Source organism: Calypte anna, chromosome 3 (genome assembly GCF_003957555.1).
Source record: "Calypte anna isolate BGI_N300 chromosome 3, bCalAnn1_v1.p, whole genome shotgun sequence".
Taxonomy (NCBI): Eukaryota; Metazoa; Chordata; class Aves; order Apodiformes; family Trochilidae; genus Calypte; species Calypte anna.
In genome coordinates, this window is record NC_044246.1 from 60,332,842 (window position 1) to 60,351,465 (window position 18,624).

The following is an 18,624-nucleotide window of genomic DNA, read 5'->3' on the forward strand; positions in this document are numbered from 1 at the left end:
AAGTATTTCTAAAGGGCTGTATAGTATGTGTAGATTTTACGTGTGGTTATCTGTGGTCAGCAGTTGGTTGACACTTCCAGAATTGTTTAGGAGAGGACAATATCCAGTACCCCTTAAAGTTAACATTGTGAATCTCCTAAATGGTTTTGAAAATCTCAGCTACTATAGGTAGTTCCATGACAAAACCAGGGTGATGTAACATGGCACTTATCCCTCAGACTGGTTTAGAAATCTTGTAAGTTAAAAAAACTTTTCTTTCATTACCTTCAACTGTCATTTGGGCTTTTGAAAAAATTTACAGGAATTTACTACAAGCCCTACAAAAACTTACCCGTTGTATTTCTGGTACAAGGTGGGATATGTTCCACTAATTGGAACATCAGAGCCTGGCCAAAAGAATGCACCCGCTTTCAAATTTTGGTACATAGCTGTCAGCCAGACCTATGGGTAAAGATACAAACAAATTATTTTATGGTATTTATACCACCGGAGGACCTCAGATCAGCAATGTAGAAGTACATTATTGAATCAGAAATATGCTGCAAGCATGCATTTTTCTATCTCCTTTCACATATCACACAGTTGCTTGATGATCCCATCTGATTTGAGGTTTGTTTTCTAGATGCACATTTTGAAGAAAATTTAGTAGCATGGAAGCCATTTCTTGGGTTTTCTCATTCTCTCAGTGTTTAAGAGACATTTGGACAATGCCCTTAATAACTAACTTCTGGTCAGCCTTGAAGTGGTCAAGCATTAGGACTATCCCATTGTTATAGCTCCTTTCTAACTGAAATTATTCTATTCCATTCAAGTTACATGGCCTAGAGGGCATATTTCCATTCTTCTCAAGAGTACATCTGTGGTTCTGTTACAAACCTGAGAGAATCCTTCATGAAAAAATAGCACCCAAACCTGGGTACTTGAGTATACTATAAACATGACTACACAGGCACACACGCATGTATGTCTTTATATATGCACATGCATAAATAAATACATAAATGTATATTAAGTAGATATAGCATTTTAAATGTGTGTATTTTTTATATTTTTGTAACATTGTTACAGCTTGATATTTCTCGTAGATGAGTAATATTAATCATAACCATAGGGACAATCATGATGGGAGGTTTTTACGAAATGTGCCACACATATATATCTAAGTTCATTTTGCTGGAATTAAACTCTCTGATAGTTCCTTCCTTGCATGGACTTTGTAAGTGCATTTGTAATTGTGTATAATTTGAAAGGAGAATTTCAGATTTCATATTGTAGATAGTTTTCAAATACAAACAACAAAAAACCACAATAAAACCATATAAAAAATTTACTATGCCTTCCTGTGGCAAGAGTTCCATTCCAATACTAGCCAAACTATTTAAGTCTTTTTTACTAGCAGACACATTAAGTGAAATTTTTAAGTCACAGTTAACATTTTAAGAGGTCCTTTACTTTCATAAACAGCAAAGTATTTTGTGAGCAAGCTATAATATGAAGCCTGCAGCATTTTTGGTACATACCACAAATATATCACACAGCTTTGCATTTTATCTCTTTTTGGTTTGTTTTATAATATGGCATATGAACCACTGTAGACAAAGGAATACCATGTTAAGAAATAAACTTACTGGCTCCCCTTTCCACCATGAAGGTTTGTACATTTCCTCACTCGAAAGTGAGAAATGCTTGTTCAAGTCTACATCATACATGTTGTTATCAATAATACCATGAGATTCTGGATACAATCCCTGCAAAATTAAAATAATAATTAAAAAATATTAATATTGAAATCACATGAAGCCTAAACTATGTTGCAATGCACATTGTTGCAGTGTTGCAACAACTTTGAGACTGTTTTATCACAGAAACAGAACATGCTTTCCTAACTCAGATCATCAGATTCCAATTCATTAAGTCATTCAGCGTGCCTGTCAAATTCCCTTGAGTTTCCCTCATTTCTCCCCAGCCCAATTAATACCTGATGCACTACAGATTAAGTATCTTCTATTATATTTGTCACATGGCTATGCATCAGCTGTGAAACCCATCCTAACACACACGCTCATTGACTGGCTGTGTCCTTACCCATACTCTTTAGTATTCAGCTGGACTGACAGAGATCAAGAATCCCCAGTTCAGAGGCCAGAATCAGCCAACATACCTATACAGAGCCACACAGATCATGCCTGCATGCACTACCTCAGCAAATCTCTCTTACTCATGTAACTTGAGTTCCCCTGTCCCACAAAAAGCCCAGCACCACAAAATCCTTTCTATTTTGTCCAGATAATGAAAAGGAAAAATAACAAATTCTCACTTACTGTGACAAGAGTATAGTGGTTTGGGAAGGTTTTTGTGGGGTAAACAGCTCTCATGTATTTTGAATGTGTGCCACATGTTTCTGCAACAGATCATTGAATTAATATAAATTTGCTGTTATTTTTTTCAATTGAAAACTAAGACTCTTAAAAAGAAAAAAACAAACAAACAAAAAATTACCACAGACAGTAGCTGTGGTATTAGAGACGAAATGTGACTCCAAATTAAGACACATATGTTTTGGTGTCTCTTTGTGAACTAGGCCTACCTTCCTGTTGCAGTCAACAGGCCCTGGACACTCAGTGCAGCTCCCTAAAGCCTAGATGCCTAGGGACATTTGAGACATTTTCAATGATCCTGCCAGGAGTTCAGATGCTACTCCTCCATCTATTTGTCTGCCAGTCCACAGAAGCATCCCAAATACCTCTGAGACCCAAAATGGCACTAGACACACATTTCCACAAGGAGACTGAAACCTCAGGTCAACCCAGGCAAGATATTCCCCAGAACTGTTTGGTGACCAGGTGCATGGGAAGGACTCAGTAGCTTGAGATCTGGAGTCTGGTGCCAGTTGAGATACCCTTAGATATCCAAGATATCTGCAGTTGATAGTTTTGATGCAGGATCACCAGGAGTCCTGCATTCTCCTGCAACAGCTGCTGAAGGCTACCTAGGATTCACCACAGCACTCTGAAGTGTAGCTGAAGTGTACTAGAAACACACTAAGGCAGCAATTTGTCCTGTGGCACCCTCTGTCTGCTGACTGAGCTGACTTGTTCTCTAGGCTCTCAAGATGCACTGTACACGCTGTGCTAACCACAAACACACAGACTACAATGAGCATGGTGACATCTCACAAGCAGACACCTCCAAAAACATATCTAAATGTAGGCATCCTGCCCTGGAGTGAAACCCACCGAAGGTGTTCTACTTTTATCTCCAAACACTGCATCACTTTTCAGCAATCTAAGGCAGTCACCACAACTGAACATCTGTAATATTTAAGTCCACTGTATTATCCAACTTATTTACCCACAAAACAAAAGTGTGAAGATTGGAAGATGCCTTAATGCCATTTCTTAATTTAAGTCACATGCAGAAACAGTTCTGTATTAAGGTGTAGTCAAATGATTATCTGACTCACACTCGAACACACTTTGTACTTCGATGTGCTTCAGTCAAGGAACAGAAACTGAGTTTAACTTAACAACTTCAGCTAAACAGTTAAAGACTGAAATCATTCAACAAAACTGTTCCAGTGTGGTACTGAAAAAAGGCTTAAAGAGTGTTAAAAGAAGAGCTGAATAATTGACAAATATTTGAGAAAATCAGGAAAATGGATATTTTTTATGGATTTCTCTTGAATGTTTGAGGGAGCTGCTTTCATAGTGTACATATTCCATAAGAGCTATTTTCAATAATCCTATAGAAAAACCTAGGTTAATAGAGTTAATAAAGAAGAAATATTCCATGCTATAAATCAGGGTTACATTTTTTTCTTTTGCAAAAAAAGAAATTCCTTTTCCTTTCCACTGTAGATTTCTGAGAAGAATAAATGTGCATAAGCAATTGTTAAAATTGACCACAAATAGGAGTAATACTGAGTTAGATCTGTTCTTGCTTAGAAGTATTTCTTGGAAATGTGCATGTAACATGGTTTTCACACCTTTTGTCAATGTGACATTTACTTTTCACCTCTTTCAAAATACTGAAACCGAACCCTGACTTTTGCATGCACTGTTTCTTGACTGAATCAAGTTCCTTCCAAAGAAAGAATGACTTCAAAGAATAAAATACTTGCACAAGAAGCCAAGTTTGCACACTGCTTCAAGTTCAGGTTTCTGGTACCCTCATTATCAACAAAAGAAAGATTGTTAAACATTCAGTAAATGTACTATTTTGTAACATCCATGTGAAGTTTTCAGATGAGCACAGTAGAAACAGAATATGGTATAGTCATAACAGATAGGAACTCTGTCAATTTAGACTATTACTGCTGAGGAGAGATGAATGATGAACATATGTGCATATTTTTTGCCCAGGTACAAAGAACCTTGAGAGCTGAGCTCTGAAATATTCAGGAAATTTTAATGATGTAGTATATTAATGGGTGCCAGTTTTCACACCCTTTACAGCACATGCTAAGGATCTTTAGCTTCCTCTCATTCTGCCAATATCCAGAAATACGGGGAAACTTTTACTTGAACCTTATTGAAATCATATCAGAATCTTAAATTATACTAATACGTAAATTACATTGCATTTAAGTCTCATATAATAATATTCACTGCTGTACTTTTAAATATGTAATATTATTTTCATGTTCTATGCAGATTCTCTTCATATTCTACTTCAATGATCTCCTTATCAGCTAAATCTTTTTATGACATACAGAGAATGCAGGAAATCCTTCTCTGGAACTTTTTTCAGTCTTAACCCATATTTGAATGTATATTTTAAACTATTTATTTAATGAAAAGTTGCTGACCAACATGAGAGGCCTTGTTAAAGAAAGTCATGTTTGCTGTGCACACAAATACAATAATTAATGCAGGACATAGATAATTAAAATATATAACTATGAGAGAGACCTGATTTGTGATTTTCTTATTGTGGAGCAACACATACATATGGCTGAAGCAAAAAGGGACTGGAGAAATAGCATACATACTTCTAAAATCAATAGTCAAAACACTTACTGAGTTTTTCAATATTTGGCAGCAAAGAACTCCAAGTTTGTAAGTATTCTGCTCTAAACCCATCCATTGAAAAAAGGATTAGTGGTGGCAGATCAAACCTACAGAAAAATATGAGTTTCTCATCACAAAGGACTTTGCAGAGTTAGTGACATGTTAACACCTTTAACAATATAAATTCTCCTTTTAAAAGCATGATCCATAATTTCCATGTATTTCCCAGAATTAATATTACAGTATGAGATAAACAAATAACTCTGTTTTAACAACAAATACAAAATCCTCCTGAAAACAAAACATATCAAAACAAACCAAAAACCACAGTGGAAGAATAAAGTGCAAGCTACTTACTATACATAGAACCTAGAAAAAGAAACAGGGTTTTGTTAATCTTTTAAATACAAATACACACACACAAAAATACAAATGCTGCAGACTAGCATTCAAACACAAGGCCAGACTATTGAAGAGCCAAAGTACCTCTGTATATGGTGATGAATAGTTGAATTCTGTCACTTGTTTCTTAGTGTTAAAATATCTTTCAGGGCAGCTGCCCAAGGACTGTAGAAGTACAGCAGTCACCCAGCAAGCACTTAAGTTCAATTGCCTGCAGTGCTGGGAAAGTGGTTTGTGCTAACCCCTTACCTCACCACATTTCCTTTGTGAAGACATCACTAAGCACTCCATGTCCTTGCTGTATTATATCTTTCAAGTTCCCCAGCTTTCAGGGAGCTGGAGAACACTTCTTTGCCTCAAGGCCCCCGGCAAACTAAACCCAAAGCTACAAAAGGAATTCAGCAGCTGCTACTGGGGGAGAAAATTACTGAAAAAAAAGTTACTGACTGACTCCAAAACATTTTTTGTTTTTTAGTAATACCTTGAGTGATAACTATTTTTAAAAATTGTATATTCACACAACATGGCAATCACTGTCTCAATTTTCTTTTCTTTCACAGTGGTCTTTCCAGAACACAGAAGTACACTGGTATACACAGTTTGTATAAAAGCAGTTTGTATAAAAAAGCTTCCTGATATGAATCTGAAATTAAATGGAACTGTATATAGTAGCTTAAAGAAACCCTTCTCCACTAGTTTCCAAGCTCTGTCCTATGAAACTGTGTTAGCTCAGCAGGTTATTTGTTAACCCATGAAGAAGCCACAATACTAAAGGCTTTATTTTTACAATTTTATTGTTTACTGCCACTTTAGTGGCATAAACATCAGAAAATGCATAGCATCAGAAATACCATAACTGAACCAGAAAATAATCTGTTTTTCTTTGAGAACAACTATTAAACTGTGTTTCTGCCTAGCCTCTGTCTTTGGATTCTGCAGTACTGCACAAACAGCAAAATACCTGCAGGAGGACATCAGAATTAGCATGTTTCAGCACTTGTAGATACATGGCTACTTTCATAGTTTCCTTTTCAGCACACCTTTCTTCCCGCAGATAATTCAAGTAAAAAAACCAACCCTGTTACTTAGATAAAGAACTGCAATCACAGATTTTAAAAAGTTATTATGGCTTGCATAAGGTGATTTTTCAGAATTATCACAATACAATATTGTAATGTAAAATGGACTATGAACAATTCATTATAGATGAGCGTGAGATGACTCTAGCAATTTTTCTAGGTCTTTGCAAATTGACTTTTGGTCTGGATTTGAACTCCTGCACTCTGCTCTAAACTGTAAATGATAAATGAATATGCAACAAAATGACAAAGGTTTTAGGAAAACATTTCTAGCCACAAACTGCTTTTATGTAATATTCCACAGGGTAGGAATCTTATTCTCAGTAATCATCAAAACCTCATGAAGGCCTGCTTCAGGCCACTGGATAAGTTCTGACCATTACAATGATTTTATTTGCTAAGAAGACAAAATTATTTTATCCTACCCAGCTGGACACTGAGGAGTTTCATGTGATACACATGGTTCTTCCACCCACGGTATTTCACCTGGAGGACAATTGAAAATACTGAGTCAGCATTTAAAACCACACAAAAAATGAAGAAGTTTCCTGGTTGGTCTTTTTAGAGTTATTTCTGGTAATTTTTCTGCTTTAATACAGAATTATAGAAATTTAGGGCTGAAGATACCTTTAGAAAACCTTTAGTGAAACCCATTAGGCCCTCAAACCCCAAAAGGGCTAATGCTTACAATTTGAAGTTAAAACCAAAGCACATATACTATACAGACAAGCAAACATACAAAATAGATTAGAAACCACTATGAAAATTTAGTCTAAGTTTTAGCTGTTTTTAAATGGAAAACGTTTAAACTGTATCCTACCCACACTGGATTCCCGCCTTTTATTTTTGCAGCCACTGGTATACCCTTCAGGTATCATTCCTGTAGTCTGATTTTACCAGTGCTATTCTGTATGTCATTCAGAAATAAGTAGAACTTAAGAAAACCAAACTGAATATTAGTTACGTAAAAAAAAAAAAAAAAAAGGATTTTTTAAATTAGAGATTATTACTACTACATATGTACTTTGGGTTGCACAAAGTCTGAAGCAGGAAATTTGTGTCCATGTATTTTTGAAAAACAAGAAAAGAAACAACTCACAACATCCACATTGTGCATTCTGCTGCAATATTCAAAATATCATCTCTTTCTTATGAATGATACATGTTCATATTCTCTAGAAACCATCTTTTTCCCTCTCTAAAAACCCAAAATCTTCACTTCCAAACATTTTAGTTCTCAAAAACACCACTGTAAGACTCTAATCTTGAGAAACTAACCTTTATATTTGCTATGTTTGCACATGTATTAATTTCACAGAAAAATTTATATGACTGTATATTTGACTTTCGATTTACCTTTGCAAACAGTGTTGTAATTTACACAACAGTCTTTTTTCTCCAAGCAGTCATCAGAACAAGAACAGTAACTTCCTGGTATCCGAGTCTCACCACAGCGGAAATTAGTGCACTTCCAGGATCGGGCTGAAAATTGAAAGAAAAAGATTATGATTCAGTTCACTGAACCTCATGCAAACTCCTTTGTGTGGGAATCCCCTAAATAGGTAAAGAAAAAAGACAAAACATTTTTGTTAAACTATAATTTCAGTGTCCTGCTTGAGTGGCTTTAGAAGTTTCAGCTGAAGGGAAAACTCAAGGTTTCTTTCAACACATAAAGCCTATTTCTGTGGGCATTGAATGGTAATATAAAGTCATAGAATAATTTATTTTACAAAGATGTCCCCAAAATCACTGTATTCAATGCCTTCCATCCTTCCAGAAAGATTAAAAAATAAATTTAAAAAATCAATCACATTTCTCCTACAGAAAAGCAAGAGAAAGGGAAGAAAACAGATCTTTTTCTTGCTCTTGTTCATGATTCCCAGCAGACAGAAAAAAAAAATATTAAAAAATTATTAAATTAAAAAGAGAGATGAGGTGAGCAGGATAAGTGATAAGGATTAAAAACATCCAAGTAGCTGCTGGGAGAGCAAAGAGAGCCACTGGAGATGAGTTTGCCCTGGAAGAGGAGTGCACTCCTCTGACCCCAGGCCCCACTGAGGCTGAGTGTGCCTGGCCTGGAAACCCCCCTTTTGTTTTCAAACACACAAGAGGTGCTGGCACAGTGGCACCAATTTCAGGGCTCCCGGTCAAAAATAACCCACGTTTTCCACTCACGCTCATCCACAGTTTTATCTGGGCCAAGATATATGCACTGCAAACACTTTTGTTACACACAATGGACAAAAAGAGAGGGACCTGACTTGAGAAAGACACAGAAACAATTTGTGTCCTGACAAGCCAGCAAGTGATGACCCTCTAACCACTCGAATGCAGGGAAGGCTCCACACCACCACATCCTTCCCTCCCTGAGGGAATGGAACACAACTATACGTCTGTGTAACGTGAGAATTCATCCTGTCTGTAACACAGGACTTTTTTTGTGAGAAAAAAAACTTAAAAATTTTAAAAGCCTCCCAGAAACCAGTGAGCATTGCCTGTAGGGGAACATACTTGGCTCCACGCAGGCGTCCTGGTAGTCCCAGCAGCAATCCTGACGCCCCTGGCAGCCGCTGTCGCACCCACAGCCCCTCACCCCGTCCCTCGGAGGCTCGGTGCACTTGTGCCTGCAGCTGACTGTAAGACAGTGAGACCCAGTGCTCAGGGAACCCTCTTCCAGACAAGTCAGATGAATGGGTCAGACACAGGCTGCAGGGATGGATGTTCCATCTTATCCCATTTGCTAGGCCCATAGTACTGAAGGATCTCAGAGTATTAATGAATGGGGTTAGGAATATGAAAGAGACCGAGTTTCCTTGAGCTCATCCAGTGTGGGATTACTACTGTTTCCATGCTAAAGGAAGGGTTCTATTTACCTCACTGTGTGGTATGTTTATTTGTTTGTTTTCATCCAGCTTGACCCCCTCACATCAAAATGCTACTTTGTATTACTAACTAAAAAAAAAAAACATTCTACTAAAGGAAAGCATTATCATCCCCTTTTTACTATAGCTTACAGAAAATGAAGTTTTCAGAGAAAATTCATAACCAGTTTTAAGATTAACAATATAGATTAACTATTAGATTAGATTAACTATAACAAGTGTAGCCAAAGCATGCATCCCGAAGGTGGCCCAATGATACATCTCCTACAAAACATTAAGTAAATGCAATGTATGTAGCAAGATTACTCCTATCTCAAATTTCCTAAAAGCAGTATTATGATGAAATTTCCAAACCTGTTGTGAACAAGGTTTAATTGTTCTGAAAAGAGAAGCAAGACACTCAGGAGGTTAGGATAACTTTTTCATGTATAGCTTATGAGTGCACAGTTTTTTACCAACTCAATTAAAAAAATACAAGGACTTCATTTTGACAGTTGGTAGGCTTTTGCAGAGAATTCACATTACACTATAAAAGAGCCTCTGCTGAAGGCCTTTACCACATTTAGCCTCAGCAGTAAGCATGCTGAAATTATCACAAACATACCTTGCTCCTGGTCTCCACGTTTCAGTCCTAGTCCTAAACCTAGTCCCAGGGATACAACCAAGGCACAGAACAGAACCTGTCACACAGACACAGGAAAATTGAAGTTCACAAATATGGTTAGTTGTTATGTTTATTAGAAATTAACTTTGTAAATATTATTTCTATGAAAGTATTTTTTCTTATGAACATATTATCACTTGGAACTTTTTCATCAAAAAATGGGAGGCATTCTGAGCCTGAATGTCTGAGAGGCACAAGAATGATTCTCCTGTGAACTGCTTAAAAGCCAAAGCCTACATATTACTCTGTTAACTATGGCTAGTCCTGTCTTGTAATGAGGGAAGTCTTTGCTGAGGAAAAGGCAGAAGGAACTAATATATTTACCTGTTTTAAAAATTCTTAATCTCTGTAAAGAGAAGCTAATCCCTTTTACTTGGCTTCTGTATTTTTGTGAAATGCTCACAGGGATTTCCTAAGATACTCAGCTGGACTGAGACTGCAAGCATGAACTCTTCATCCACATGCCAGTTTCTCACAAGTCACCATGTGAATGAAGCTAAAGGAAATTGGAAAGGGACAAACAGCACAAGAAAACACCGTCACAGAAAGCAGCATATAGTTTCAGAGACTGGGGAAGAGCTGAAGAATCCTCCTCAGTTTAACAGACATTCAAGATGAATGGTGATGTTTGCTGGCTGAATGGTGCAGGGAAAAGTGACCACCCTGTTAGAGTATTTCATGGTGCAAGAACTTGCCTATTAACTAATAAAACAATGGGAAAGAAAATGCATATCACAACAAATCATCATGAGCCATCTCAGTTTGATTTCCATTTTTGCCTCAAAGCTTTGTTTTGATTCCTGAACCACTGGGCACTGTCAAATACTAAGATTCAAAATAAAGCAAAAATAAGAAACACTCTCACGCCCAGAATTACTGTAATAGAACCTCTCAACTGAGACCACAGCAATTAAAAGGAGCTGAATAAAACTCTGGATATGCATAGAATATAACCAAGTTCACATATGCTACCCTGTTACTTTTTGCCCATCCCTGCTCACACAAGCACCCTACACTTTTTGTGACTGCCCACCCTGCATTGCAGGGAGAGCTTCCCACTTCACATCACAGGTGCCAGGTGTAACAATCTGGCCATGGAGCAGCTCCAGGCCAGAATAGTCCAAGCACGCATGGTTCATTCCAGGAAGATCCAGGCACTCAAGCCAGAAAGTCAGGAACATGGCACACTCCCCACTAGCCCTATAACAGGGACAACCAGGAGACCTGAGTGTGGATCTGGTGCAGCACACACCTCTTCCTCTGAACAGATACAATTGGAGGGGCTCCTTCCAGACCCCACATTTTGTCTTCCTGCGGCTATGCTCCCTGCTCAAAAATTTCTTATTTCTCCCTTACTGTTCACTTTCTCCAGCCTCATGCCACTGATTTTTTCCGGAAGAAACACCAAACATCAGCAACACCAAAGTTACTCCTTGCACACTTTCTCTCTCCCAGCTTCCTTCCTGCTGCTCAGACCCTGGTTTTTGTGCAGAAGAAATACCCCAAAAGCAGGAATGGAAATAGAATTGGTGAGAGAAGTGAGTAAGAGAGACAGATGGGATAAGCATGCTTGGCAAGATTAACCAAAGTGGCAGAAATGCTGAAGTCCCTTGAAGAGACACCCCAGGTATGAAGGCAGGTGTTTAATTCTACATCCAGACAGCAAGGACTGAGAATCAGGGGGTGTAATTGGGCCAGAGCAGCAGCCACTCATTCAGGGCAGGCAGAGTAACCAAGAGCGACCAAGCAGGTCTTGTTTCACCAAGAACAGATCAGCCCAGTCACCAGGACATGCACTCGTCACATTAACATTTACTGTGGCTTTACCCTTAATTTTCATTAAAATTCACTTTTAAATTTCATTTAATTTCATTAAAATGTGCAATAAAAATAAATAGATTATACAAAATTAAAAATGCAGTAATTAAATCAGCAAACATTCCCACTGCTGCAAGCAATGAGGAAGCTGGACCCAAAACTTACAGCAGATATACAGATGAAATACTGCATTTAAGAGAATTTACACAAAACCCCTTGATTTTGGGACAATCATCCTTAAGGTGAAATAACACTGAAAACTCCTCAGACTTTCCACTTCTTAACTTCTATGTCTATGTACAGGACTATGTCTATTTATTAATTAAATATTTGTTCTTAATGCATGTGCTGTCTTCTTGAGAATTTACTAAACAGTCTGAATACTGCTTATGCGTAGACAGTTCTCTGCCTAAGCTTTAATGAAAGAGTTGCCAAAGAAATACTTCATGTATGTACTTTGTCAAAGATGTACATATATGGTGTAGCATATTAACAGTATAAACCTCCAATATTTAGATTAATTTTTTTCACATAGGCATGCATTTGAAAACTACTGTATTTGAAAGAACAAGGATCTTTTAGGACACTTACATTTCTCACTTTACTCTTCCAAGTACCTCTTGAAAGTTCTTTCCTTCACACTCAGGAATTTTTCCCACATTGTTTCTCATGATTAATTTATTTCTGCCAATTCAATTTTTTTCTATTTATTCTATTCCTATTTTATCTTTTTTTCTCTATTTCCAGTATTTCCCTTATATTTTCTGCAACCCTTGAACAATGTAGCATTAAAAGGAAACCAAACTATGTGAAATTGTCCTGACGAAATGGAGCTGAAAACTATCACAACATTACTCTTTTTTCCATAGGGCTGTTTTCAAAATTAAGTTCTTAGCCCTTTCAAAATCACTACCTGTCATTTTCTCTAAATTCCATTCTATAGGTGTAAGAGCTTTTGAAAACATATATACATACATATATTTATACATATATATATATATATATATACACACAAACACTTAATCTTTGGGTTCTTGTGGTCACAAACAGGATCATCCTGGGATCCTCAGGTGGTGATAATCATATTTCTCCTCCCACCCACCCCTCCCTCCCACCTTTTTCCCTCTCCCTTTCTGTCTCTCTAAACTTGCCAGGTCACTTCTTACTGCTGGGGCTATTTGCTGAACACCAAATAAAACTTTCTCTTTGCACCCCACACTGCGGGATTGGACTTCATTCTCAAGGGATCCAAATATAAGTTTCAGCGACCACGGGGTGGATCTTAATAATTAGCAAAAATAGAAGATTAATAATAACAACAACAAAACCAACAACAATAATAATTTTAAAATACACACATTGTTATTGTTATTGCTATAATTAGTATTGTTGCTATTTACAAGGCAGCTCCTAAGAGCACTGGGGAAGACTGAAAGAGTTTACAGGGTATTTGAGATGTGGGACTGCCAATACTGTATGAAGCAGTTCATCACTCTTTTCTCATGCCTTGCTTCCTGAGTGTTTTTCGCAGACAACTTGCCTGCAGTTCTCTTTTTGTTAATGAAAAATCCAAAGCAGTAAGAAAAAAGGAACTAAAGCCACTTTGGCCGAAACCACATCCCTTCAAACAAAGGTATAAAATGATTTAAGCTAGTGTGTGAAAGAACTGTCAGGTTATTGTAATAGAACAAAAAGTGCAGTTAACTGCCAGGAAAAACAAAACAAAACGAAACAGCTCCACAAACAAACAGCTCATTCACTTGATCAGTGCCAGAAATCTGCCTGCATTCATAAATTTGCAGTGCATTCATGCCGTAAAACTTAAAGCCACTCCAGTGACTACATTATTGCCATGAAGCTTCTAAAAAATCCAAACTTCTAAGAAAAATCTGCAGACCTGAGAACTGCTGAACTAGCAGCCCTGAAAAAAACAGTACCTACTTACAGCACAGATGATTTTGTATTTCTGGGTGGTTTTTTTTTCCTTCAAATACTCGTATGGTGACACCTCAGCTATGTGTCCGCTTTGATGCTCAGTATCACCCCGAAGCTCCATTTTAGTAAGATCCGACTCTGGGCTGGGCATGGGCTCCCTCCCTCAGCCTCTCCAGCTGGGTTCGCTGAGTCTAAAATGCTGCTCCGGCTTCGGGCGTGCACATACTTTGTTCGGAGGGGTTTTAATGCGATCTTAGCTTTTGCACCAGGGATAGGTTTACAGGAAGCCAAAGCAAGCAGGAAAACGACTCAGAAAGGTCAAAGACTGCAAGGAATTATCTTCGCACAGAGAACCTGGCTGTGACATTTCCAGATAAGGAGAGCATTAGGTAAACTCTTAGCTGGAGATCAGGAGTAATACGTTGCTAAGCAATAAAATGCAAGAATGACACAAATTCCAGGGCTCAGCTATTTGGTTAAAAGATTGCTATCCAGAGGATTTGTTATCTTCAAAGAAAGCGCTAAATATATTTTTAAAGCTCTATATGAAAGTAGGCAGTTTCTCATCTCGTTTTCTCTATCGTGTGAATATCTCCAGACCCGCTCCCTTATCTATCACCAGAGGATTCCTCCTGATTATTTACAATCCATCTTTGTCACGTACTTCTTTCAGTTTGCTACAGTTTTTTCAGTAGTAATATATGTACTCATTAAAAACAATTCTATACAACCAAATCAAATTCATTTAAAAAAAAAAAAGTTTTGTTAAAGTACTATTTGAAATTCATTTGTTTTTCAGTATAGTGGTTAATGGAAGGGGGTTTTGCTATGAAAATGTACCTTCAGAGCCTACTATAGCTACGCAATTGTAACTATTCAAATGTTGATCTGGTAAAGTTGAGCACCACATGATCTGTAATTTATAATAAATTTGTAATGTTTATGAATATTAAACCAAATCTCAACCATAATACTATACAATCTGATATTATTAGAATTAACTATATCCCAGCCCAAAACACTACATTCTCTACCCCTAATTGTATAGCATTTGCATCATGCATTTGCATCACACATCATCCAGTATGTACCCTTTACTCACACCCCCCCCCACCTCCCCTGCCCATCCTTTGATATGTAGACATACTTCATCCTCTTAGATTATGGGCCACCTCTGTAAAATTTCCAAAAAATGCCCATTGAGTTCTTTTCTTTCATGACTTGGGTTCCATCTCTTATTTTGGATGCTCAGGACAGGAGAGGAATGTTGTGTGGAGTTCTGGTTGACAAAACATATTCAGGTTGGGGGTCACTTGCAGAGCTTCTTGTGAGGCTGGTCTTCTGTTTAATTGTTTTCTTCTTCTACTTCATATAAAATTTACTTCACACAATGTGTTACAATAATTTAAAGTCATAATAAAATCTCCATAAAGTCTCCATAAAGTCATGGAGACTACAGTCTCCATGCCTGGTCCCTTTGAACCAGGCTATAAGGTTTAAACATTGCAATGAACTCCTCCTCCTCTTGCTCATGCTCCAGTGTGGACTTTTCCACACGTGCAGTCCCTTCCCTTGGCTGCCAAGCTGCCTCGTGCCAAAGGACTTGGTAGTATTGGCTGGTGGATGGCTGAATATGAGCCAGCAGTGTGCCCAGGTGGCCAAAAAGGCCACCAAGATGCTGTTGAGCATCTTGGCTTGCATCAGGAATAGTGTGGCCAGCAGGACTTGGGAAGCATTCTCTGAAAGTACCTAAAGGGAGTGTATAGTGAGGTAGGGGCTGGCCTCTTTTCTGAAGCAGCAAGTGACAAAAGAAGAGGAAACAGCTTCAAGTTGTGCCCACAGAGGCTTAGAATGACGTTAGGAAAATTTCTTTACTGTAAGGGTTGCCAAGAACTGGAACAGGCTGCCCAGGGAGGTGGCTGAGTCACTGTGCCTGGAGGTATTTAAAAGATGTGTTAACGCGTTGTTTAGGGACATGATTTAGTGCTGTAGTTGGGAGTGCTAGCTTTATGGTTGGACTGGATCAAGGTTTTTTTCCCAACCTAAAATAGTTATATGATTCTATGAGTCAGGGGTGTACCTGCTCCTCTGTGTTAATGTCTACAGCCACAGATGTTTTAGGCTGCAACTGCTCCAGCATGGCCTCACAGGTCACAAACCTTTCAACTGGAGTTCCAACTGCAGTTAAAGAATTCTCACACTATAGCAGCAATAACCTGGCCGTGTGCCCTCCCAGGCATAGGGGCAGTGCTGTTATCAAGATGTTCCCAGGCACAGCAAAGCAGGACAAGAAGCACTAAAGCAAAGAACAGCCACTATCACTGCTGTCAGCACACAGCAAGGCCTGTGGCAAGCACTGGAGCCCAACAATGAAGAGCTAAAAGCTGTAACAGCTATAAATCGGGATTACACATTCCCTTCAAATCTCTCGTTATCTAAAAGCCCCTCTGGCCCCACACTAGGTGCCAAAATGCATTCCCATGGGTTAACCCCGGCCCCCAAACTGCCCTTGTTCACTTCCCCCCGGTGGAACAGGGAGAAGAATCAAAAGGGTTAAAGTTATAAAACTGGGAAGTCGAGATACAGACAGTTTTACAGGTAACATGAAGCTGTGTGCACAAGCCAAGCAAAACCAGGAATTAATTCAACCAGGAATTCCCATTCTCAGCGCTGGTGAGGCCACACCTCGAGTCCTGTGTCCAGTTCTGGGCCCTTCAGTTCAGGAAGGATATCAAGGTCCTGGAGCGGGTCCAAAGGAGGGCAACCAGGCTGGTGAAGGGACTCCAGCACAGACCCTATGAGGAGAGGCTGAGGGAGCTGGGGCTGTTCAGCCTGGAGAAGAGGAGGCTCAGGAGCCTCATCACTCTCTACAACTACCTGAAAGGAGGTAGGAGCCGGGTGGGGGTTGGTCTCTTTTCCCAGACGACTTTCAACAAGACGAGAGGGCATGGTCTTAAGTTGTGCCAGGGGAAGTTTAGGTTAGATATTAGAAAGAATTTCTTCATGGAGAGAGTGATCAGACATTGGAATGGACTGCCCAGGGAAGTAGTGGATTCTCTGTCCCTGGAGATATTTAAAAAGAGACTGGATGTGACACTCAGTACCATGGTCTGGTAACTGCAATGGTAGTGGATCAAGGGTTGGACTCGATGATCGCTGAGGTCCCTTCCAACCCAGCCAATTCTATGATTCTATGATTCCCTGTTTCCCATGGGCAGATAGGTGTCCAGCCACCCCCAGGGAAGCAGGGCTCCAGCACTCCGAGTGGCCACTTGGGAAGACAAATGCCATCAGGCGTTTCTGATCTCTTTCCTCTGTTTCGTTCCCCAGTTTTTATTGCTGAGCAGGGTGTCCTATGGTGTGGGGTATCCCTTGGGTCAGCTGGGCTCAGCTCTCCAGGCTGTGTCCTCTTCCAGCCTCTTGTGCATCCCCAGCCCATTCCCAGAGAAAGCCTTGAGGCTGTGTAAGCCTTTATGACTTTGCATGGAATCAATAACTCCAACTTAGTAGTAATTAAAGCAAAGAATATTCCTATGATAATTTAAGGAACTTAAATAATTAACCCCTTACTCTAAGAAACACATTATGAGAACCATAGTATGTAAATTGCCAGATCATTCTGAACAGATTGTTAAAAAAAAAAAAAAAAAAGGTAGCTTAAAAAACAAACAAAAACAAAACAAAAAACCCCACACAAAACACAAACTAAAACACTCAAACAAACAAGGAAATAAACTCCCAGATTTTAAATGTCAGCTGTCTTCCCCTCGCTTCCCGCTTTCTGCGCAGGTAGAAAGCGCCTCAGCCCGTGGGGAGACAAACCCAGGCGCCACCACCCGGAACGTTGGAGCCCCCGGAACGGCCGAGCCGCGCAAGCGCTTCTCGGGAGCGGGATCAGGAACAGAGCTTCCGGCGGGGTCAGTTCGCCGCCATCTCCGCCTGACAAAGGGCTCGGCGGAGGCAGCCGCTCGGCTGCGGGGACCGGCCCGGTCCGGCCCGGCGCGATGGCGATCCCCATGGTGCCTATGGAGACGCAGTTACAGAGCATCTTCGAGGAAGTGGTGGTGAGTCCGTTTCCTGAGTGCCGGGTCAGGAAAGAACCTTGTGCGCAGGCCGGCCCGAGCCTTCTCTGAGACCCAGCGGCCCGCCCCTCTCCTGCTTTTGGGATGTAGGGGGATATTCTGAAGAAAATAAAACGGGGAAGGAAGGTGTTGGTTTGGTTTTTTTGTTTGTTTATTTGTTTCTTGTGGTTTTTTTTTTAATTTTCCTGGCGTTTACCTTTCCTCCTCGGTTGTGGCCGGTGGTGTTACCACCGATGGGCCCACGGCGAGGTGCGCCTAGGGGTGGTGTGGAGGGGAGGTGGTTTGCCAGGGATGAAATCCTCCCTCTGTTGAGTCTTTCTGAACTGGGTAAAACGAAGGGGAGGCAGACCTCTTAGCCAACACGGAGTCATGGGGTACTGAGTTTACTGTAGGATAAACAGCTTAAGGAGATGTTTCGAAGTAGCCTTTCAGAAGATGGAGGTCTAGAGGAGGAAATGTTTTTCTTCAGGCAACAGAATGGCTTGAGCAAAATGTGTAAATACAGCTGTACAATGGTACCAGCAAATTAATGCATAATTTGGTAGGTTATTAAAATAGAATTGATTGTTTCAGTTGAAAGGGACCTACTGTGATCTTCTAGTCCAACTGCCAGAACAATTCAGACCTGACTTAAGTTAAAACATCTTACCAAGGGTATTGCTCAAATGCCTTTTAAATGCTGAAAGGCTTGGGGCTTTGCCTGCCTTTCTAGGAAGCCTGATCAGCTGTTTTACCACCTTCTCCATAAAGAAA

At 39.5% G+C, this 18,624-nt stretch overlaps 2 protein-coding genes across 4 annotated transcripts in view; one reads left to right on the forward strand and one right to left on the reverse strand.

The window, feature by feature from the left end:
* The window catches only part of ENPP3 (ectonucleotide pyrophosphatase/phosphodiesterase 3), a 33,399-nt gene extending 19,459 nt beyond the window's left edge, over window positions 1-13,940 (reverse strand). Inside the window, exons 1-9 of the mRNA XM_008499310.2 lie at window positions 13,800-13,940; window positions 9,977-10,052; window positions 9,002-9,124; window positions 7,847-7,972; window positions 6,916-6,976; window positions 5,019-5,116; window positions 2,322-2,401; window positions 1,629-1,748; window positions 332-441 (exon numbers count right to left, since the gene is read on the reverse strand). Of these exons, the coding sequence (XP_008497532.1) occupies window positions 332-441; window positions 1,629-1,748; window positions 2,322-2,401; window positions 5,019-5,116; window positions 6,916-6,976; window positions 7,847-7,972; window positions 9,002-9,124; window positions 9,977-10,052; window positions 13,800-13,940 (935 nt within the window). The remainder of the gene's footprint in view (window positions 1-331; window positions 442-1,628; window positions 1,749-2,321; window positions 2,402-5,018; window positions 5,117-6,915; window positions 6,977-7,846; window positions 7,973-9,001; window positions 9,125-9,976; window positions 10,053-13,799) is intronic.
* Window positions 13,941-17,687: 3,747 nt separating this feature from the next.
* The window catches only part of MED23 (mediator complex subunit 23), a 37,634-nt gene continuing 36,697 nt past the window's right edge, over window positions 17,688-18,624 (forward strand). Inside the window, exon 1 of one of the 3 annotated variants that reach the window (XM_008499255.2) lies at window positions 17,688-17,853. In XM_008499255.2, coding sequence (XP_008497477.2) covers window positions 17,794-17,853 — 60 coding nt within the window. In that variant the 5' untranslated portion in view covers window positions 17,688-17,793. The remainder of the gene's footprint in view (window positions 17,854-18,624) is intronic. The other 2 variants (XM_008499262.2, XM_030447512.1) reach the window with 2 other exon arrangements.